This window comes from Anarrhichthys ocellatus, unplaced genomic scaffold (assembly GCF_004355925.1).
Source record: "Anarrhichthys ocellatus isolate YVR2014 unplaced genomic scaffold, GSC_Weel_1.0 scaffold27, whole genome shotgun sequence".
Taxonomy (NCBI): domain Eukaryota; kingdom Metazoa; phylum Chordata; class Actinopteri; order Perciformes; family Anarhichadidae; genus Anarrhichthys; species Anarrhichthys ocellatus.
Window position 1 is genome coordinate 56,185 of NW_022280057.1, and position 14,294 is coordinate 70,478.

General features: G+C 43.0%; 2 protein-coding genes across 2 annotated transcripts; both read left to right on the forward strand.

The window, feature by feature from the left end:
• The first annotated feature begins 467 nt into the window (after window positions 1-467).
• On the forward strand, window positions 468-9,301 carry mcm7 (minichromosome maintenance complex component 7). Its single transcript, XM_031862896.1, has 15 exons — window positions 468-659; window positions 2,774-2,853; window positions 3,456-3,620; window positions 3,810-3,934; window positions 4,021-4,201; window positions 4,288-4,425; window positions 4,532-4,681; window positions 4,838-4,952; window positions 5,077-5,208; window positions 5,439-5,522; window positions 5,842-6,053; window positions 6,142-6,407; window positions 6,529-6,697; window positions 7,879-7,988; window positions 8,705-9,301. The coding sequence occupies exons 1-15, from the start codon at window positions 629-631 to the stop codon at window positions 8,913-8,915; spliced, it is 2,169 nt and encodes a 722-aa protein (XP_031718756.1). The 5' UTR covers window positions 468-628; the 3' UTR covers window positions 8,916-9,301.
• A 1,384-nt stretch (window positions 9,302-10,685) lies between these two features.
• Window positions 10,686-13,128, forward strand: and4 (actinodin4). The gene is made up of 4 exons (XM_031862897.1): window positions 10,686-10,813; window positions 10,906-10,950; window positions 11,041-11,201; window positions 11,709-13,128. The coding sequence occupies exons 1-4, from the start codon at window positions 10,741-10,743 to the stop codon at window positions 12,498-12,500; spliced, it is 1,071 nt and encodes a 356-aa protein (XP_031718757.1). The 5' UTR covers window positions 10,686-10,740; the 3' UTR covers window positions 12,501-13,128.
• Window positions 13,129-14,294: the final 1,166 nt, after the last annotated feature.

Consider the following 14,294-nt stretch of genomic DNA (forward strand, 5'->3'; position numbering starts at 1 on the left):
GATTTAATTTATTGTCATTGTGCAAAACAAGGATGAGCAATGAAATGCAGTTTGTGTTCCCATCTTGCAAGATAAGAAACACAAAAAGCAAAGCCATATAATACGTGGAGGTTGAGTTTAGGGTCTTTGACCATTATGTCTACTATTATGAAAACACATTTTCAAATGTCACAATAAGTAGCATGTTAATGTATGCGTCTAATCTAAAAAATAAAGATTTATTTTGGCGATGCCTTAGTATTAATATACTGCATCCTATCTTTGAGTCTACAGTGTTTGAGTTCACTCTGGGGTCACTGTTGTATGAAATCCAATCATCGCCTTTCGCGCCAAACCTGACTAACAGGGCGGAAGTTTGTTGAGTCACGTGACACACAATCGCCCGCAACTTTCGCGCCACCACTAGAGCCCGCCCCTCGCTGTGGAAAGAAGCGATACGATTGGACGCTGCAGACGTCAGACTCGCGCCACTTCTTGAGGGAAGAACCGCGAGCTGCTCGTGAATGAACAACTGGTCCTCCGGTCACAGTGAAGCGTTTAAATCGTGAATTTAAACTGTATTTTGGGTCCGTTGGAGGCTTTTTTAGCATTCTAGTGGTCAAGTTATCTCACCTGAGGGTCTGCAGCCATGGCTCGTAAGGATTATGCGGCAGAGAAAGGTAATAATGGGTTAACCTAACTTTACACATAACGGCATGGCAGCAACAGGTTGGCCTAAATTACTGCATTTCAACTTAAGTGCGTTCTCTAACATGCTTTATGGAAACACGTTACTGATTTATATCACTTGGTGTAGTGGGTATAAAGTCAGCTCATCTAAACAACCGTAATTCTCTGCAGTGACGTTACAAAGTATTCTGAACTAACTTACGTTTATTTAGACCCACAGCCTGTAAGTTATGCATGTTAGTGTGCATGTATCGTTCAATGCGTGACAGATCGATGTAGCACTAACCTTTCTGAACGTTTGCTAACTTGTTGGTAACGTTAACTAGTTCTACGTTCTCTGTGAGCTTGTGTAACTATAACGTTACGTAGTGACCCGGATGGAGACGTTTAAACAAAGGAGCAGGCGCGCGACCGTGCAAGCACATGTTCGACAATAACTTAAACAGTTAAGTTAATGAAGGCGGGTGGAATTTGTTAGGAACACAATTTTTTTTAATTTTATTTTACAGTTGACATCACATGCTCTTTTTTTTTTTGTTAATTGTGCAAACTTTACAATTTCAGATAAACAAACGCAACTTCACAATAACGACAAAGCAATTGGAGAATAGTCGTAATGTTGGTCATCGACATTGGCGTTTTATAAGTAACTACATTACGATTAGCTAGACCGGCATGATGGGTAAACCGTGGACTAACGAGCGTTGTTGTTCTTCTGTAAACCCGCGTTTCCCCCTCGATGATTCTCCACTAAATAACTTAAAGAGATGCAACCAGCTCTCTTTTGACTTATGAAGACCCACAATACCCGTGTTGTTTCAGGCCTTTTACCGGTCCTGAAATCAGGATTGTCTTTCACTAACGTCTCCTATTGCCTCCACAACCAACGGCACATTAGCATGCTAGCCAATGAGCTAGCTCTCTTTAACGTTCTGTCAGTAACACAAGTTAACGTGCACTTCAGATGAAATGCTAGCTGGTAAGCCGGCCGCTGTCTTGCTTAAGGGCACTTCGAAAGGCTGGTTCGTGGGGGTTTTGACTCTTGGACTACATCCTTTATGTCTATGTTACACAAACAAACAGTTTCGTTTTAACGCTCACAATAACTGTTATCTGCGCCCCAACGGCTAATATGCAAAACTCTTAAAAGCAACGGAAATAGCGGCTAATATTTGAAACTCGTTCCAAATGCCCGTTGGAAATGTGTCGCTGTAATATTGTATTTCGATTAATGTTTTATCCTTCAACTTAAAATCCAAAACTTAACAATGGATATGTCATGACAATGGCTAATATTTAAGGGAGCGGTCCATGTATGTTCAACACAACTCCAGCTAACCTGAGCTAACGTTGGAAGATGGCTGGCCATGGTTTGAAAACAGCCGGGACTATTTTGAAGAGCGGATGTGGGGCGGGGGGTCGCCGCGGAGGGATACTCGAGTGACGAGGCACAAAAGCCATGTGCTGCTTTGTTTACAATAACATCCTCGAAACACAGAAATATTAAACCGGAGATACAGATTTTCTGCCACAGCGTCAAAGTAAGTGGAGTATTTTATCCGTCGAGCGGCGGCTAGTTTCGTTTCTTGTTACGGGGAATTAAATAGTGTTAGTAGTTGTTGCTCTTTGGAGAAGTGAGGGGATATTTTCTCAAAGAAAAAAAAATGGACACTGACCTGAGAGCGTCTGTTGTATTTACATTCTTACCCTCAGATATCAGCTGCGTAACATCGGTTATTTAACTCTATACAACTATGATAGTCGGTTCACTCCAGTGGAATTTGATTCACGTAGTCTGCCGGTGGCAGTGTGAGCTCTACTGTTGGCAGTAGTGACTCATCGAGATTACAGGATGCCATGTTACTCAACAAAGGGGGTCGTCGCAGGACAACAAACTAGCTCCCAGTTTCTAGGCCCATTGGTGTTGTTGTTGATCCAGCTTTTAAACCCCTTCAATGTCTAAACAGACCAAAAGATAACGTCAGTAAGCTATTATTTATTCTTGTGAATATACAGTAAACACCACCTAGTGTCTGCTGGATGTGGCCTGCCCATTTCTGCTGTGAAATAATGCTGAAGGTGTTGTTTTTGTTTTGTTTTGCAGACAAATGCAAAAGGTTCCTGCAAGAGTTTTACTCAGAGGATGACAATGGCAAGAAGGTTTTCAAATATGGAGCTCAGCTTGTAAGTATAGTAAACAGTGAATGTGTAGCTTTTAAAGGGGGCTGTTGTGGCCTTAAATAGCAATGTTCTTGACTGAAGGATGATATTGACTTTAACCTAAATGTATTATGAGTGATGAGTGATTTATGTCAGACCGGTCAATTAGAAATTATCAACCAGTTATCTTTTTGTCCTCCTTTTTATAATAATTTCAGCCACACTGTGCTCTTGAACGGTCATCTCTGTTTTTGCTAAGTGTCTTTTAAACTACAGTTGACACACAAAGTGTTTACTTACACTTTTTTATAATTTGTTATTTTTAGCTTATGCAGCTACCTTAAGGCAACCATACCAGGGTCACCATGAACCACATTGTCCCCAGCTCAACAAAGGTCTGGCCGGGGACCCTTTTGTTGCACTTCACTCAATTGTGTCGTGTTATCTTTTCAATATAGCTATTTAATAAAGGCACAACGTGCATTAAACTAATATGAAAATCAACAACTTGAATATTGCTGATTCACACAAGATTAGTTAAATCTAGCATCTACTAAGTTATATAGTGCAGACATGGTTGTGTAATCAAGTGGCTCGCCTACTTACTAAGTATTCTGTGCTTACAGGTGTCGCTGGCCCACAGAGAGCAGGTGCCCATCTTTGTGGAACTGGACGACGTGGCGGAGGAAGACCCAGAGCTGGTTGAGAGCGTCTGTGAGAATGCCAAGCGCTACACCGGCCTGTTCTCTGACGCCATCCACGAGCTGCTGCCAGAGTACAAAGAAAGAGATGTACGTGTGCTTACACATTGATCCTGAATGGTTTATAAATAAAGTCAAAGCATTTTGATTCAACCAGCTGACGTAACAATGAAGTCACAGTATCTGACAATCTTTTCAGCTGTTTTTGAATGGTTCATAGTACCAATGTCTTCGTGAAATACCTACTTATTAAAACATAAATGCTTTTGTTGTATCCAGATTGTGGCCAAGGATTCTTTGGATGTGTACATTGAGCACCGGCTGATGATGGAACAAAGGGGTCGAGACCCAGCAGACACCCGGGACACTCGTAACCAGTACCCACCTGAACTAATGAGGAGATTGTAAGTTGAGTTCAGGGTTGGATTTGTATTAACATTTAACTATTGAAGCAGTAGGTGTACTTATTGTACTTTACTTTCTTCCACAGTGAGCTGTACTTTAAACCTCCCACCACTGCTAAACCCAAAGTGGTGCGAGACGTACGAGCGGACAGCATCGGGAATCTGGTGAATGTTCGAGGCATAGTGACCCGCGCCACCGAGGTCAAGCCCATGATGGCCGTCGCTACGTACACGTGTGACCAGTGTGGTGCTGAGACCTATCAACCAGTAAGATGGGTTTGAGTTCTGTGATCTTTATATTTTAACACTATACATTTATCAGGTGTCCCTCACTAAGTATTTTTGTGCTTCAGATCCAGTCTCCCACCTTCATGCCCCTCGTCATGTGTCCCAGCCAAGAGTGTGTCACCAACAAATCTGGAGGTCGGCTCTACCTGCAGACCAGAGGCTCCAAATTTGTCAAGTTCCAGGAGCTGCGTATCCAGGAGCATGTAAGTAGCTTTATACAATACACTGCTCACTGTTGCCATCAATTGTATTTTTGATTTGGGGTTTTAGGAAGTTTCAATTGTTTCATGAGTTTCTTCTGTCCAACAGAGTGACCAGGTGCCCATTGGAAATATTCCACGGAGCATGTCGATTTATGCCCGTGGAGAAAACACGCGTCTGGCCCAGCCAGGAGACCACGTGGCCGTCACCGGGGTCTTCCTCCCTCTTCTACGCACAGGCTTCAAACAGGCCACTCAGGTGTGTATGTGGGTTCAAACTTAAATTCAGGATTTGTCTGTTTTTACCCCATTTCACGTTCAAGCGTTTCTGACAGACTTCTAATCTGTGGCGAGAGTTTATTTAAAGTGTTGGTATGCAAGCATCTAAAGTTAATCCTGATTTTGGTCATTTCAGGGTCTTCTGTCAGAAACTTACCTGGAGGCTCATAACATCACACTCATGAACAAGTCGGATGATGATGAGCTTGGCAATGACGATCTGACTGAGGAGGAGCTGCGTGGCATTACAGGTTGGTGCTTGTGTGTTGGATAGCTGGACTTCAATAAAATCACTGCTGTAACCGATATGAATGCCAAAACCGGATGATGCTGATCATTTTCACGCTCTGAAGTGATTGTATTTTTCTGTTGCAGAGGAAGGATTTTATGAGAAGCTAGCTGGCTCAATAGCACCAGAGATCTACGGACATGAAGATGTAAAGAAGGCTCTGCTCCTGCTGCTGGTTGGAGGGGTGCAACAGGCACCTAAAGGCATGAAAATCAGAGGTGAGCACTGACTCGAGCACCCTTTTAACCTCTTGTTAAACAGGCCAACTAGAAAGATAAATATAAATTGTCCCAGTTGCAAATCATAACCCGTCCACACAAAAGGAGGTCATTCTGTCACATTACTACATTTGTTCAGATCACTGAGCTACGTGTAATGTTTTCTCAAAAACAAAGCGTTTGCCGTTTTATGTAATTTTGCACTAACCGCAACACTCTTCTCCCTCAAGGTACCATAAACATCTGCCTGATGGGAGACCCAGGAGTCGCCAAGTCCCAGCTGCTGTCCTACATTGACCGCCTGGCTCCTCGAAGTGAGTACAGTCCTGTCCGTGGAGTAAATGTCCTGTATCTGGTTAATATTTTATCCAGTAAGGCATTTTCTTTCCATTAAGGCTTAGATGGTAAAATATTAACTTTTTATGTGATTTTCTTTTTTTTTTTCTTTTTTTCTTCTCTGACTGGAGAAGAGTAACGGCTGTTTTCTTTATGCCAGGTTTTGGACACTTTACTTTTGCCTACGTTCTAGGGTTTTAATCATTCTACTCTGACAACCTGATGCCAGTATCTGACTGTCTTGGTTTGCAATTTAAAAATAAAATGCATTTCTCTTGTCCCCTCTCTGGTCTTCAGGCCAGTACACAACAGGCCGCGGCTCTTCTGGTGTCGGTCTGACTGCAGCGGTGATGCGTGACCCCGTCACTGGAGAAATGACTCTGGAAGGCGGAGCCTTGGTGCTCGCTGACCAGGGCGTCTGTTGCATTGATGAGTTTGACAAGATGGCCGACGCCGACCGCACAGCCATCCACGAGGTGATGGAACAGCAGACCATCTCCATCGCTAAGGTAAAGACAACGGCACCGGTGGATTCATTTGGAGAAACATTAATATCGAAGGTCACATCTCAAACTAATATTTTTTGCTCTTTTTCAGGCGGGCATCATGACCTCCCTCAATGCCCGTTGCTCTATTCTAGCAGCAGCCAACCCCGCCTATGGCCGCTACAATCCCCGGAAGAGCATCGAGCAGAACATTCAGCTGCCGGCTGCTTTGCTCTCCCGTTTCGACCTGCTTTGGCTGATCCAGGACAAGCCGGACGCTGATGCCGACCTGCGTCTAGCGCAGCACATCACCTACGTCCACCAGCACCTACGCCAGCCCCCCACCCACTTCACCCCCATCGACATGAAGCTGATGAGGTGACGATGATCTGCCTTATATTTCAAAGTGTTTCAGCCTCACTCTGCGATTTCTTTTTCTTTTAACAGTATGTCAAAACTACCAACTAAGTGCAATTTTGTGAAATGTAAATCCCTTCAGACGTTACATCGCTGTGTGTAAGAAGCGGCAGCCTGTGGTGCCCGAGGCGCTGGCTGATTACATCACTGCTGCTTACGTAGAGATGAGGAAAGAGGCCCGAGTCAGCAAAGACACCACCTTCACCTCTGCACGTACCCTCCTGTCCATCCTCCGTCTGTCCACTGCCCTGGTGAGAAATACACCGTAGTGAACCGTGGGTGGACGGAAACTTTAATAACTTAAACTGCAGGAGATGTATTATTTGTCATACAAATAAAATGTTGTCGACATTGTTAATGGAGTAATATAAAGCGTGATCATCATACTTGCATGTCTTGATTAAGAGTCCATTGTGCGATAAAGTGCTTACAGTGCAGGTAGTGATGATAACCTGGCCTACTGCAGTGTGAGCACTTCTTTCCCACGCTGGACAAAAGATCTCCCGTCTATAGTCATCATTCTTCATCATGACTCAGCAATAGCAAATCATCTGATTTGCTGTTGCTGAGTCATGTACATGTTTATTGTTTTTGTTGCTGCTGTTTACATTCCTTATGATGCAAATTTTAGAAAAGCACTACAGGAATGTAATGCTGTTTTTGTTTTGATTGTCATGTGTTACAAATAGGCTACGACTGAATTTCGTTTTGCATTTCCGTGTTGCATAATGGCAAATTATCCTGTTTTGTTCTTGGATTTCTGAAAAGGCATCTATAGAAATGTTTCCTAAATTGAGTGTTTTTGTGATCTGGTGTCGGCCTCTGGCTGTCAAAAGTGCTGTTTGTGCAGGTAGCAGTCATCCACCTACTGCAAAACCAGCACTTCAGGCAGACGGGTTGGCAATGTGCTGCACACAGACGTCCACAAGAGGGCAAACTGTAACTGAGCGGTAGCTCTGAAGAGAATCAAGAATGTATTTATTTGCACATCGACTGATCTCTGCATTTGTACAGATGTTGCATCTGGATAACCGTATGAGTGAGCCGAGGTCCGTCTGATCCTGACCAGCTTTGCAGGGTGGGCAGTCAGCCTGTGTGCGATAAGAGCAGCTGTGCAAACCCATGCAAAACTGACCATGGCCAGAACTGTCATCACTAGGAAGATCGAGTTTTTTGCGGTTCATTTTAAGCCTTTAGTTTGGTGTTTTTTAATTTCTACCTGTAGAGAGACTAGCTGGTGTTGAGAGGCGGAGACTTGGGCAATTGCCGGCCATCCCAGAGGGCATTGCACTTGTCTCGGTCTGACAGTGCCGGCACAGCGCAGCCTTCGTAATCCGACAGATCTGCCGTCGAACTAAATTTCTACTATGATACACATTTTCTTGATCTGAATTCCGTCTCAATTCCCATTTGTTTTGTTGGCTCTCTGCAGGCTCGCCTTCGCATGATGGAGTCTGTGGAGAAGGAAGACATCAACGAGGCGATGAGACTGATGGAGATGTCAAAGGACTCGCTGCAAGCCGACAAGTCCAGCACCACAAGGTTGGTGTTAACACTGTCTGAAGGATCTTGTTCGTTTAGCTCCGTGTAACATGAGGGACCGGACGTCGTCCAACCCAGAATGTCCTTTATGGGTTCCTTTTGTGCCCGCAACAGTCGCTGCATATCCTGGAGGAAGCTGTAAAACGTCTGTATTAATGGAGTTCTTCACACAGGAGCCGGTTCTGTGAGGGAGGCGTCAAGACTAGTGACGTTGTTGTACGCCTTACCATACCATACTCTTTTACCATATACTTTTTTTTTTTTTCTTTTTTTTTTAACAAAAATGAGGGAGCACAGCCAGGTTTCTTTTTAAAAGGGCATCGGTTTGACAAATACGAGTACTTTTAACATCTGAAGCAAATGAAATGAAAAGTCATTACACAAATAATGCTTATTTGTTTTTACGCTGAAAGATTTATATTGCACTCATGTTGAGAATGAAGCTGGAGGCGAGCAGATTTCCCAATTTCAGTAAGCTAACTGATCACAGATCATAATCACTTCCCAACCACTCAAAAGTAACTAATTCATATTTGTTTTGTGTAATCTGAACAAAAAAAAAAGCCTCAAAATGACAACTTGTGGTTATGTGCCAGACAGAAATGCATGAGTGGTATCTATCATTGTATTTTACAAAGTGTCAAACTATTGAAACTCAACAGCAAAAGGCAAACAAGTCTCTCAAATCACAAATCGTCTCAATTCATTCCACACAGGACTCGGCGTCCAGCCGACGTCATCTTCTCTCTGGTGCGTGAGCTCTCCACGGAGGGCGGAGCCGGCGGAGTGGTTCGCATGGCTGAAGCGGAACAGCGTTGCGTCACTCGTGGCTTCACCCCCGCCCAGTTCCAGGAAGCGTTGGAGGAGTACGAGGAGCTGAACGTTTGGCAGGTCAACCAGGCCCGCAGCCGCATCACCTTTGTCTGAAGAAACCTGCAACGTGCACGCTGCGTTTCAGTCACCTGAGGGGAAAACTCTTTATTGTAGGCTTTCTGCAGACTTGACTTGGGGCGTTGCATTTTGCAACACAAGTCGAGCAGAACCTGGACATTTTCTAAGTTCGACTATTTTGCAAGAATCCCTGCTGTTAAACATCCATAGCTTTGTTTTTGTTTTTTTGTTTGTTTTTTTTAATGTTAAGATTCCTGTTTACCAGTAAATCTTTTGTAAATATGTATGTCAGAATTTGGAATGGTGTAATATCTGTAATTTAGTACTTAAAGCTTCTAGGTTCTATGACAAAGAGCATTTCTGTACATTTTACACTGTGATGCAAGATAAAAGGTTGAGCATTGTTATAATAAATTGATGGTTCAATCGTTAGCTTTCATGTGGACCCCGGTGTGCACATTAAATGAAGAAAGTTATTAATATTAATAGTTGTAGTTTAGAGCTGCGCTAACTATGCAAACTCATTATCTATTCATTTGGAGATTACATTTCCCCAATTAATCATTTAGGCTAAAAACTGTTAGAAATGAGTTTCTAAAAATACTTTAAGTACACAAGATTTTGGCTTCAAATGGCGTTTTGTCAGTCGGTCTAAAACCCAAAGACGTTCAGTTTGTCACATAAGACAAAAAAGCTTGATCTGAACTATTAAGAGGCTGGAATCAGGTACTGCTTAAAAATGACAAATCCATGAGGGTCATCCACTGTGTGTGTGTGTGTGTGTGTGTGTGTGTACACATATAATGTGTGGCCTGCATTAAGTTGATGCATATAAGGCTTCAGCTTCAACCTAATTCCAAGTGCTTCAAAAATGATAGTGAACATGTAAAGACAAAACAAGCCTCTTTGTTGCTCAGTGAGTTAATCAGCAGTCAGTCAAAGAACTGTTAAAAGAAAGCAGGTGTTCTCTGGGTAAAAATAACAGCCTTCTGGTGCTGACAGCGATTTACAAATCTCTAACAACTCATAAAAGTACATGTAAGGCAGTGCAGACCGTCGTCTATGATTTTTACTGTCTTTTTGGCTGAGTTATTGTGTTAGTAGGCAGCATTTTCCCCCACAGTTGCAGTTGTCCCAGCAGGTGATGCTTTCCTTCCAGACTTAATGGGGAGTTTCTATTTGAAGTCCGTTTTTATGGCTTTGCAGCTAAAAGTGCAGCTTTTTTTTTTTTTTCTTAATTGGCGCCAAAGGCCACATATTAAAGAAAGAGAGGTGGAGACAGGATTCTGGTGTCAAAGTTGGTGCAGAACTATTGGACAGGAGATAATGTTTCAGGGGGTCGGACACAGAAATCTGTATTTAACCCACTCTGCTCAGTTAGTGCAGTGAAGACCGATTCCTGAGACGGGTGAGTAAAATATTGCAGGATGATAATTTCTAGCTTCTGAAAGTGCTGACTAATTTAACTAAAAACTGCATTTAATTTAGCTAAATGGTGTACCTTCTCCTGTAGCTGCTTTGTTTTATACTTTCTACTGATCAATATGTATTTAGCATCAAAGTAGGACAATAAGTTCACCTTTAGAAGTATAGTTTGTCTTGTAATACTGTGAAACAGTCTGAATAACTTTTTCCTAATTATACATTCAAATTCTAGGGAAAAGGCCTGCACTCTTAAATAAACTGAAATAGGTCAAGAAGTTACATACCATTTTAAATGCATCTTTGTGAGTAGAGGTGTTTATATATTGTGAAATTTGTTTTTGAAGGATTATAGTCAATATTTCTTATGTAATCCAATAGCAATGGTTTTGTTAGAACTGTACTATTTCCCCGTAAATGATGCAAATCTATTATTGCCATGAAACAGGAGTTCGCCATGATTTCTTCATTATGGTTGTTGGGGGCACTCTGCTGTCTGATGGTGCTCTCAGGTAAGTTCTGGTTCTTTATTGTACAACTACTTCAACAAAAATATGTCAGAAGCAAGATGATCAATGTCCATCTCATGCTTTGTCTCCTCCAGGCCTGCTGGAGGCCAAATCTTTTTCAAACACCATCAAGCAGGAAGGTAGGTGCAGAGCCTAAATAAATCAGAATACATTTAAATAACCGTTGAGAAGTTCTCTATCGGACTGAGCTTCATCTCCTCTGTTAACAGAGATGGTACCTGTCAGTGTTGTTGGTATTGAATCGGAAAAAGCAAACGGCTTTCTGAGTCACTCCAGACCGAAGCGTAACGCGGACCCCAGGTGGTACAGAGGAAACCCAGACTTCCAGGCTTACTACCGCTACTACAGCAGCATCGGACACACTGAGGGGGTACGTACATTGGGTACTTTGTGTACACATTCTTATCCTGGGAGACTCCAGTGAGAATCAAATGTCTCTGGGAGTGTGAACATAAGCAGAATCTAAAACAGAATCCACACTGTGTTAATCTAGTGATTCAGGACAGTCGATATCTACACACAGACGACTAATGTCTCCCCCTTGATTAGACAGTGAACAGTAGAGACTTTACAGGAAATGAGGGGAGAGAGTGGGGGCATGAAATGTTGCTGGATTCAAGCCAGGGACGTTCTCTTTACATCATCAGCATCATCTGGATAATTTAACCCTAAACCCCTACACTGTCTGAACCTCATTTTGCAGTGCAGACCCTACTTTTCCTGAATATTAGTCATGAGATTTGGGTTATGATGTAGCCTCAAGTCATATTGAGTGTTGGCAGTCCAAATTCATGAATGAAAATAATATGATATGTATGTATGTATTGCTTTATCCCTATTAAAGTCCTTAAGCTTTTCCTTTTCCCCTTCCTCTCAGCTCTATGAGATTGACAAGTTGCGGATGCTCTACCAGCAGATGAGGTACCTGGAGCACACCTACGGCCCCGACGCTTCCTATTTCCAGAACAAGCTGGGAATGCCGACCATGTGTGACCCAGCCACAGACAAGAAGTGTAAAATCTTTCCTCTAGCTCCAATGAAAGGGGGCCCAAAGCCCACAGAGCCCCCAGCGACCCCTCCTCCTCTCCCTCCTGCGCCAGTCATTTCCCAGGCTGATGTTCTCTACCTGTGCAACAGGAAAGACCCCCTCTGTAAGCCCCACATCGTCTACCTGCCTACCGGCTCCGTGCCTGTGCTCTGCGACCCCCGCCCCCACCCCCCCTGCACCCCCCAGAAAGCTCAAGCTCCAGCCATAGTGCCCCAACCTCCTCCCCCTCCACCAAAGAAGTCCGCCCCACATCCACCACCACCGCCACCAGTCCTCATCAAGAAGTCTCTGCCGGCGCCCATCCGCCCCTTCAAGGGCATGGAGTACGACTGTGACCCTTACTGGGACCCTGATTGCCTGGTTGAACACCCACCCAGGCCCATGAAGGGGAAGATCATGGTCCCCCCGCCGCCACCACCCCCACCTGTGGAGGAGGAAAAGATAGAGGAACCAGTGGCGGTGCCAGCTCCCCTTACTCCCATCAAGAAGAAAGGCCTTTACCCTTACTACTACCCTATGCCCTACAACCCCATGGATGATCTGTACGACCCATCCCGCTTCCAATACCCACAGCCCTCTGTTGCTGTAGATGAGCCTGCAGAGTCAGGCCACAGTCAGTAAGACATCCAGCAAGTGATGGAGGAAAAGGGTTTTTTAACAGATTTTAATTAAAAACATCAAGGTTGAACATTTTCATAGTTTGAGGGATTTTAACATCTGCAAATGTACTACAACTTGTACTGAAGCTTTGAAAAGTTGCATATTTGTTTAAACCTTATACAATTGACAACTGTTAAGGTATTGATGTGTTTACCATCATCACTGTCAGAAAGTAAAAAAAAAAAAATCTGTTTTCAGTCGACACAAGTAATGCAAATTATTTTTGATTAATGAGATAATAAAGTTTTTCATCGGTGATTGAGTAGTATTTTGTTTCTGTGTATACTTTTTTTTTTTTAAAGGTGCAGGAAGACAGAGGAAAGAACATGTTTGCTCCACCTCGAGCCACATGGCAGGTAGAAGCTAGTAAAGTGAAAGTGCCAACTTGCATGCTGGGGGTCTTTATGTCTGGTTCCGCTGTACGTTTAATACCCATTAAAATGCTGACTCCTGTTAGACCCCCGACTTTGGAGCTGTAACTCTCCCTGCCCCCTTTTCCTGTTGAGTATGCTCATCTGCTCAAACCTCTGAAGGCATTCGAACAGCGGGAACAAGACTTCAAAAGACGAGCTAACTGCAAACACTGCTGACAATAAACCTTCAGCTGCACAGAGCTGACTTACAGAGACTCATTTCAGAGTGCAGCTCTGACATTTTTACTAGCTGCATGTTGTGTACAGTTACAATGTCTACCCTACTACAATCCTTCAAGCTTAAAAAGAAGAGCAGTCCCATTAAAACAATCAGCTGATCCCTTATTACATACAGAAACATGAACAATACGATAAACTGGGTAAAATAGTATATTCACATAGTGGATTCATTTCTGTGCATAAGCAAGAAAGAGTTAAGCGATTTTTGTAATCAAGTGCTTTGATACACTTCCTCTCAGCCTCCAGCTGATTCCCTGTTCATTGAACAGGATTTTAAACTTGTTGATGAACTGGTTCATACTGTTGCAGGTCTTGGTGACGGTGCCCAAGTAGGCCATGAGGCCCACGTCGTTACATAGCTGCAGGGGGAAAAGAAAGGCAGCGTTATAAAAAAGCACTCGTTAGGGAATACAACACGGTGAGACTGTGCTAAAACAAACTGTGATCATAACAGGTCTAATATTATCTAATAATAAATCTTTTAATGTAGCTAATTGAATAAACTTCCAAGCAGAAGTGTCTATCTTTGCCATTACAGTGAAAAAGTGAGGAGAACAGTGTTACAGTAGTCAATGCAATATAGAAGAGCTAAAGACATGTATAAGCAGCTCTAGTTCAGCAGTTGAACACACTTTTTAAAGGATCTGGTGGTTAAATGGCACCTCTCATGCGGTACATGGAAACAGAAAAAACAAGTTATGGCTCAATATATGAAAACATCAAGATAAGTCAATGCTGTCAAGTCAGTATCAAACAGGGGCTTGTAATTATGGAGTTGAGTTCGAGGGGCCTCTCCTAATAGTATACAAGTGTGGAAACAGCAGTTTGCCAGACGACAAGGTATTTTAAATGAGGCTGTAATACAGCCTCATTTAAAATACCTTGTCCTCTCACCTGATTCCACGGCTTTCACGTACTTCAGAATAATCTTCACCCGGCTGTAGAGCATCTTTATTGCACTGTGCTTTTTTTATGACATTTTTACATCCTATCCTGTGACTTCTTTTTGCATTTTGATGCATACTATACATCAAAATGTATTTGTTCAGGGCACAAATTGAATTTTCTATCAAATGAATGGCAAACTACACCATGACATACT

What these genes read in the sequence shown, in the direction of transcription:
- mcm7 (XM_031862896.1), top strand. Translation starts at nt 629, where the DNA reads ATGGCTCGTAAGGATTATGCGGCAGAGAAAG. An exon ending in GCTTCAAACAGGCCACTCAG is followed by an intron (nt 4,682 to 4,837) that starts GTGTGTATGTGG and finishes TGGTCATTTCAG; the next exon opens with GGTCTTCTGTCAGAAACTTA. An exon ending in GACAAGTCCAGCACCACAAG is followed by an intron (nt 7,989 to 8,704) that starts GTTGGTGTTAAC and finishes CATTCCACACAG; the next exon opens with GACTCGGCGTCCAGCCGACG.
- and4 (XM_031862897.1), top strand. Translation starts at nt 10,741, where the DNA reads ATGAAACAGGAGTTCGCCATGATTTCTTCATTATGGTTGTTGGGGGCA. An exon ending in CTGTCTGATGGTGCTCTCAG is followed by an intron (nt 10,814 to 10,905) that starts GTAAGTTCTGGT and finishes TGTCTCCTCCAG; the next exon opens with GCCTGCTGGAGGCCAAATCT. An exon ending in AAACACCATCAAGCAGGAAG is followed by an intron (nt 10,951 to 11,040) that starts GTAGGTGCAGAG and finishes CTCTGTTAACAG; the next exon opens with AGATGGTACCTGTCAGTGTT.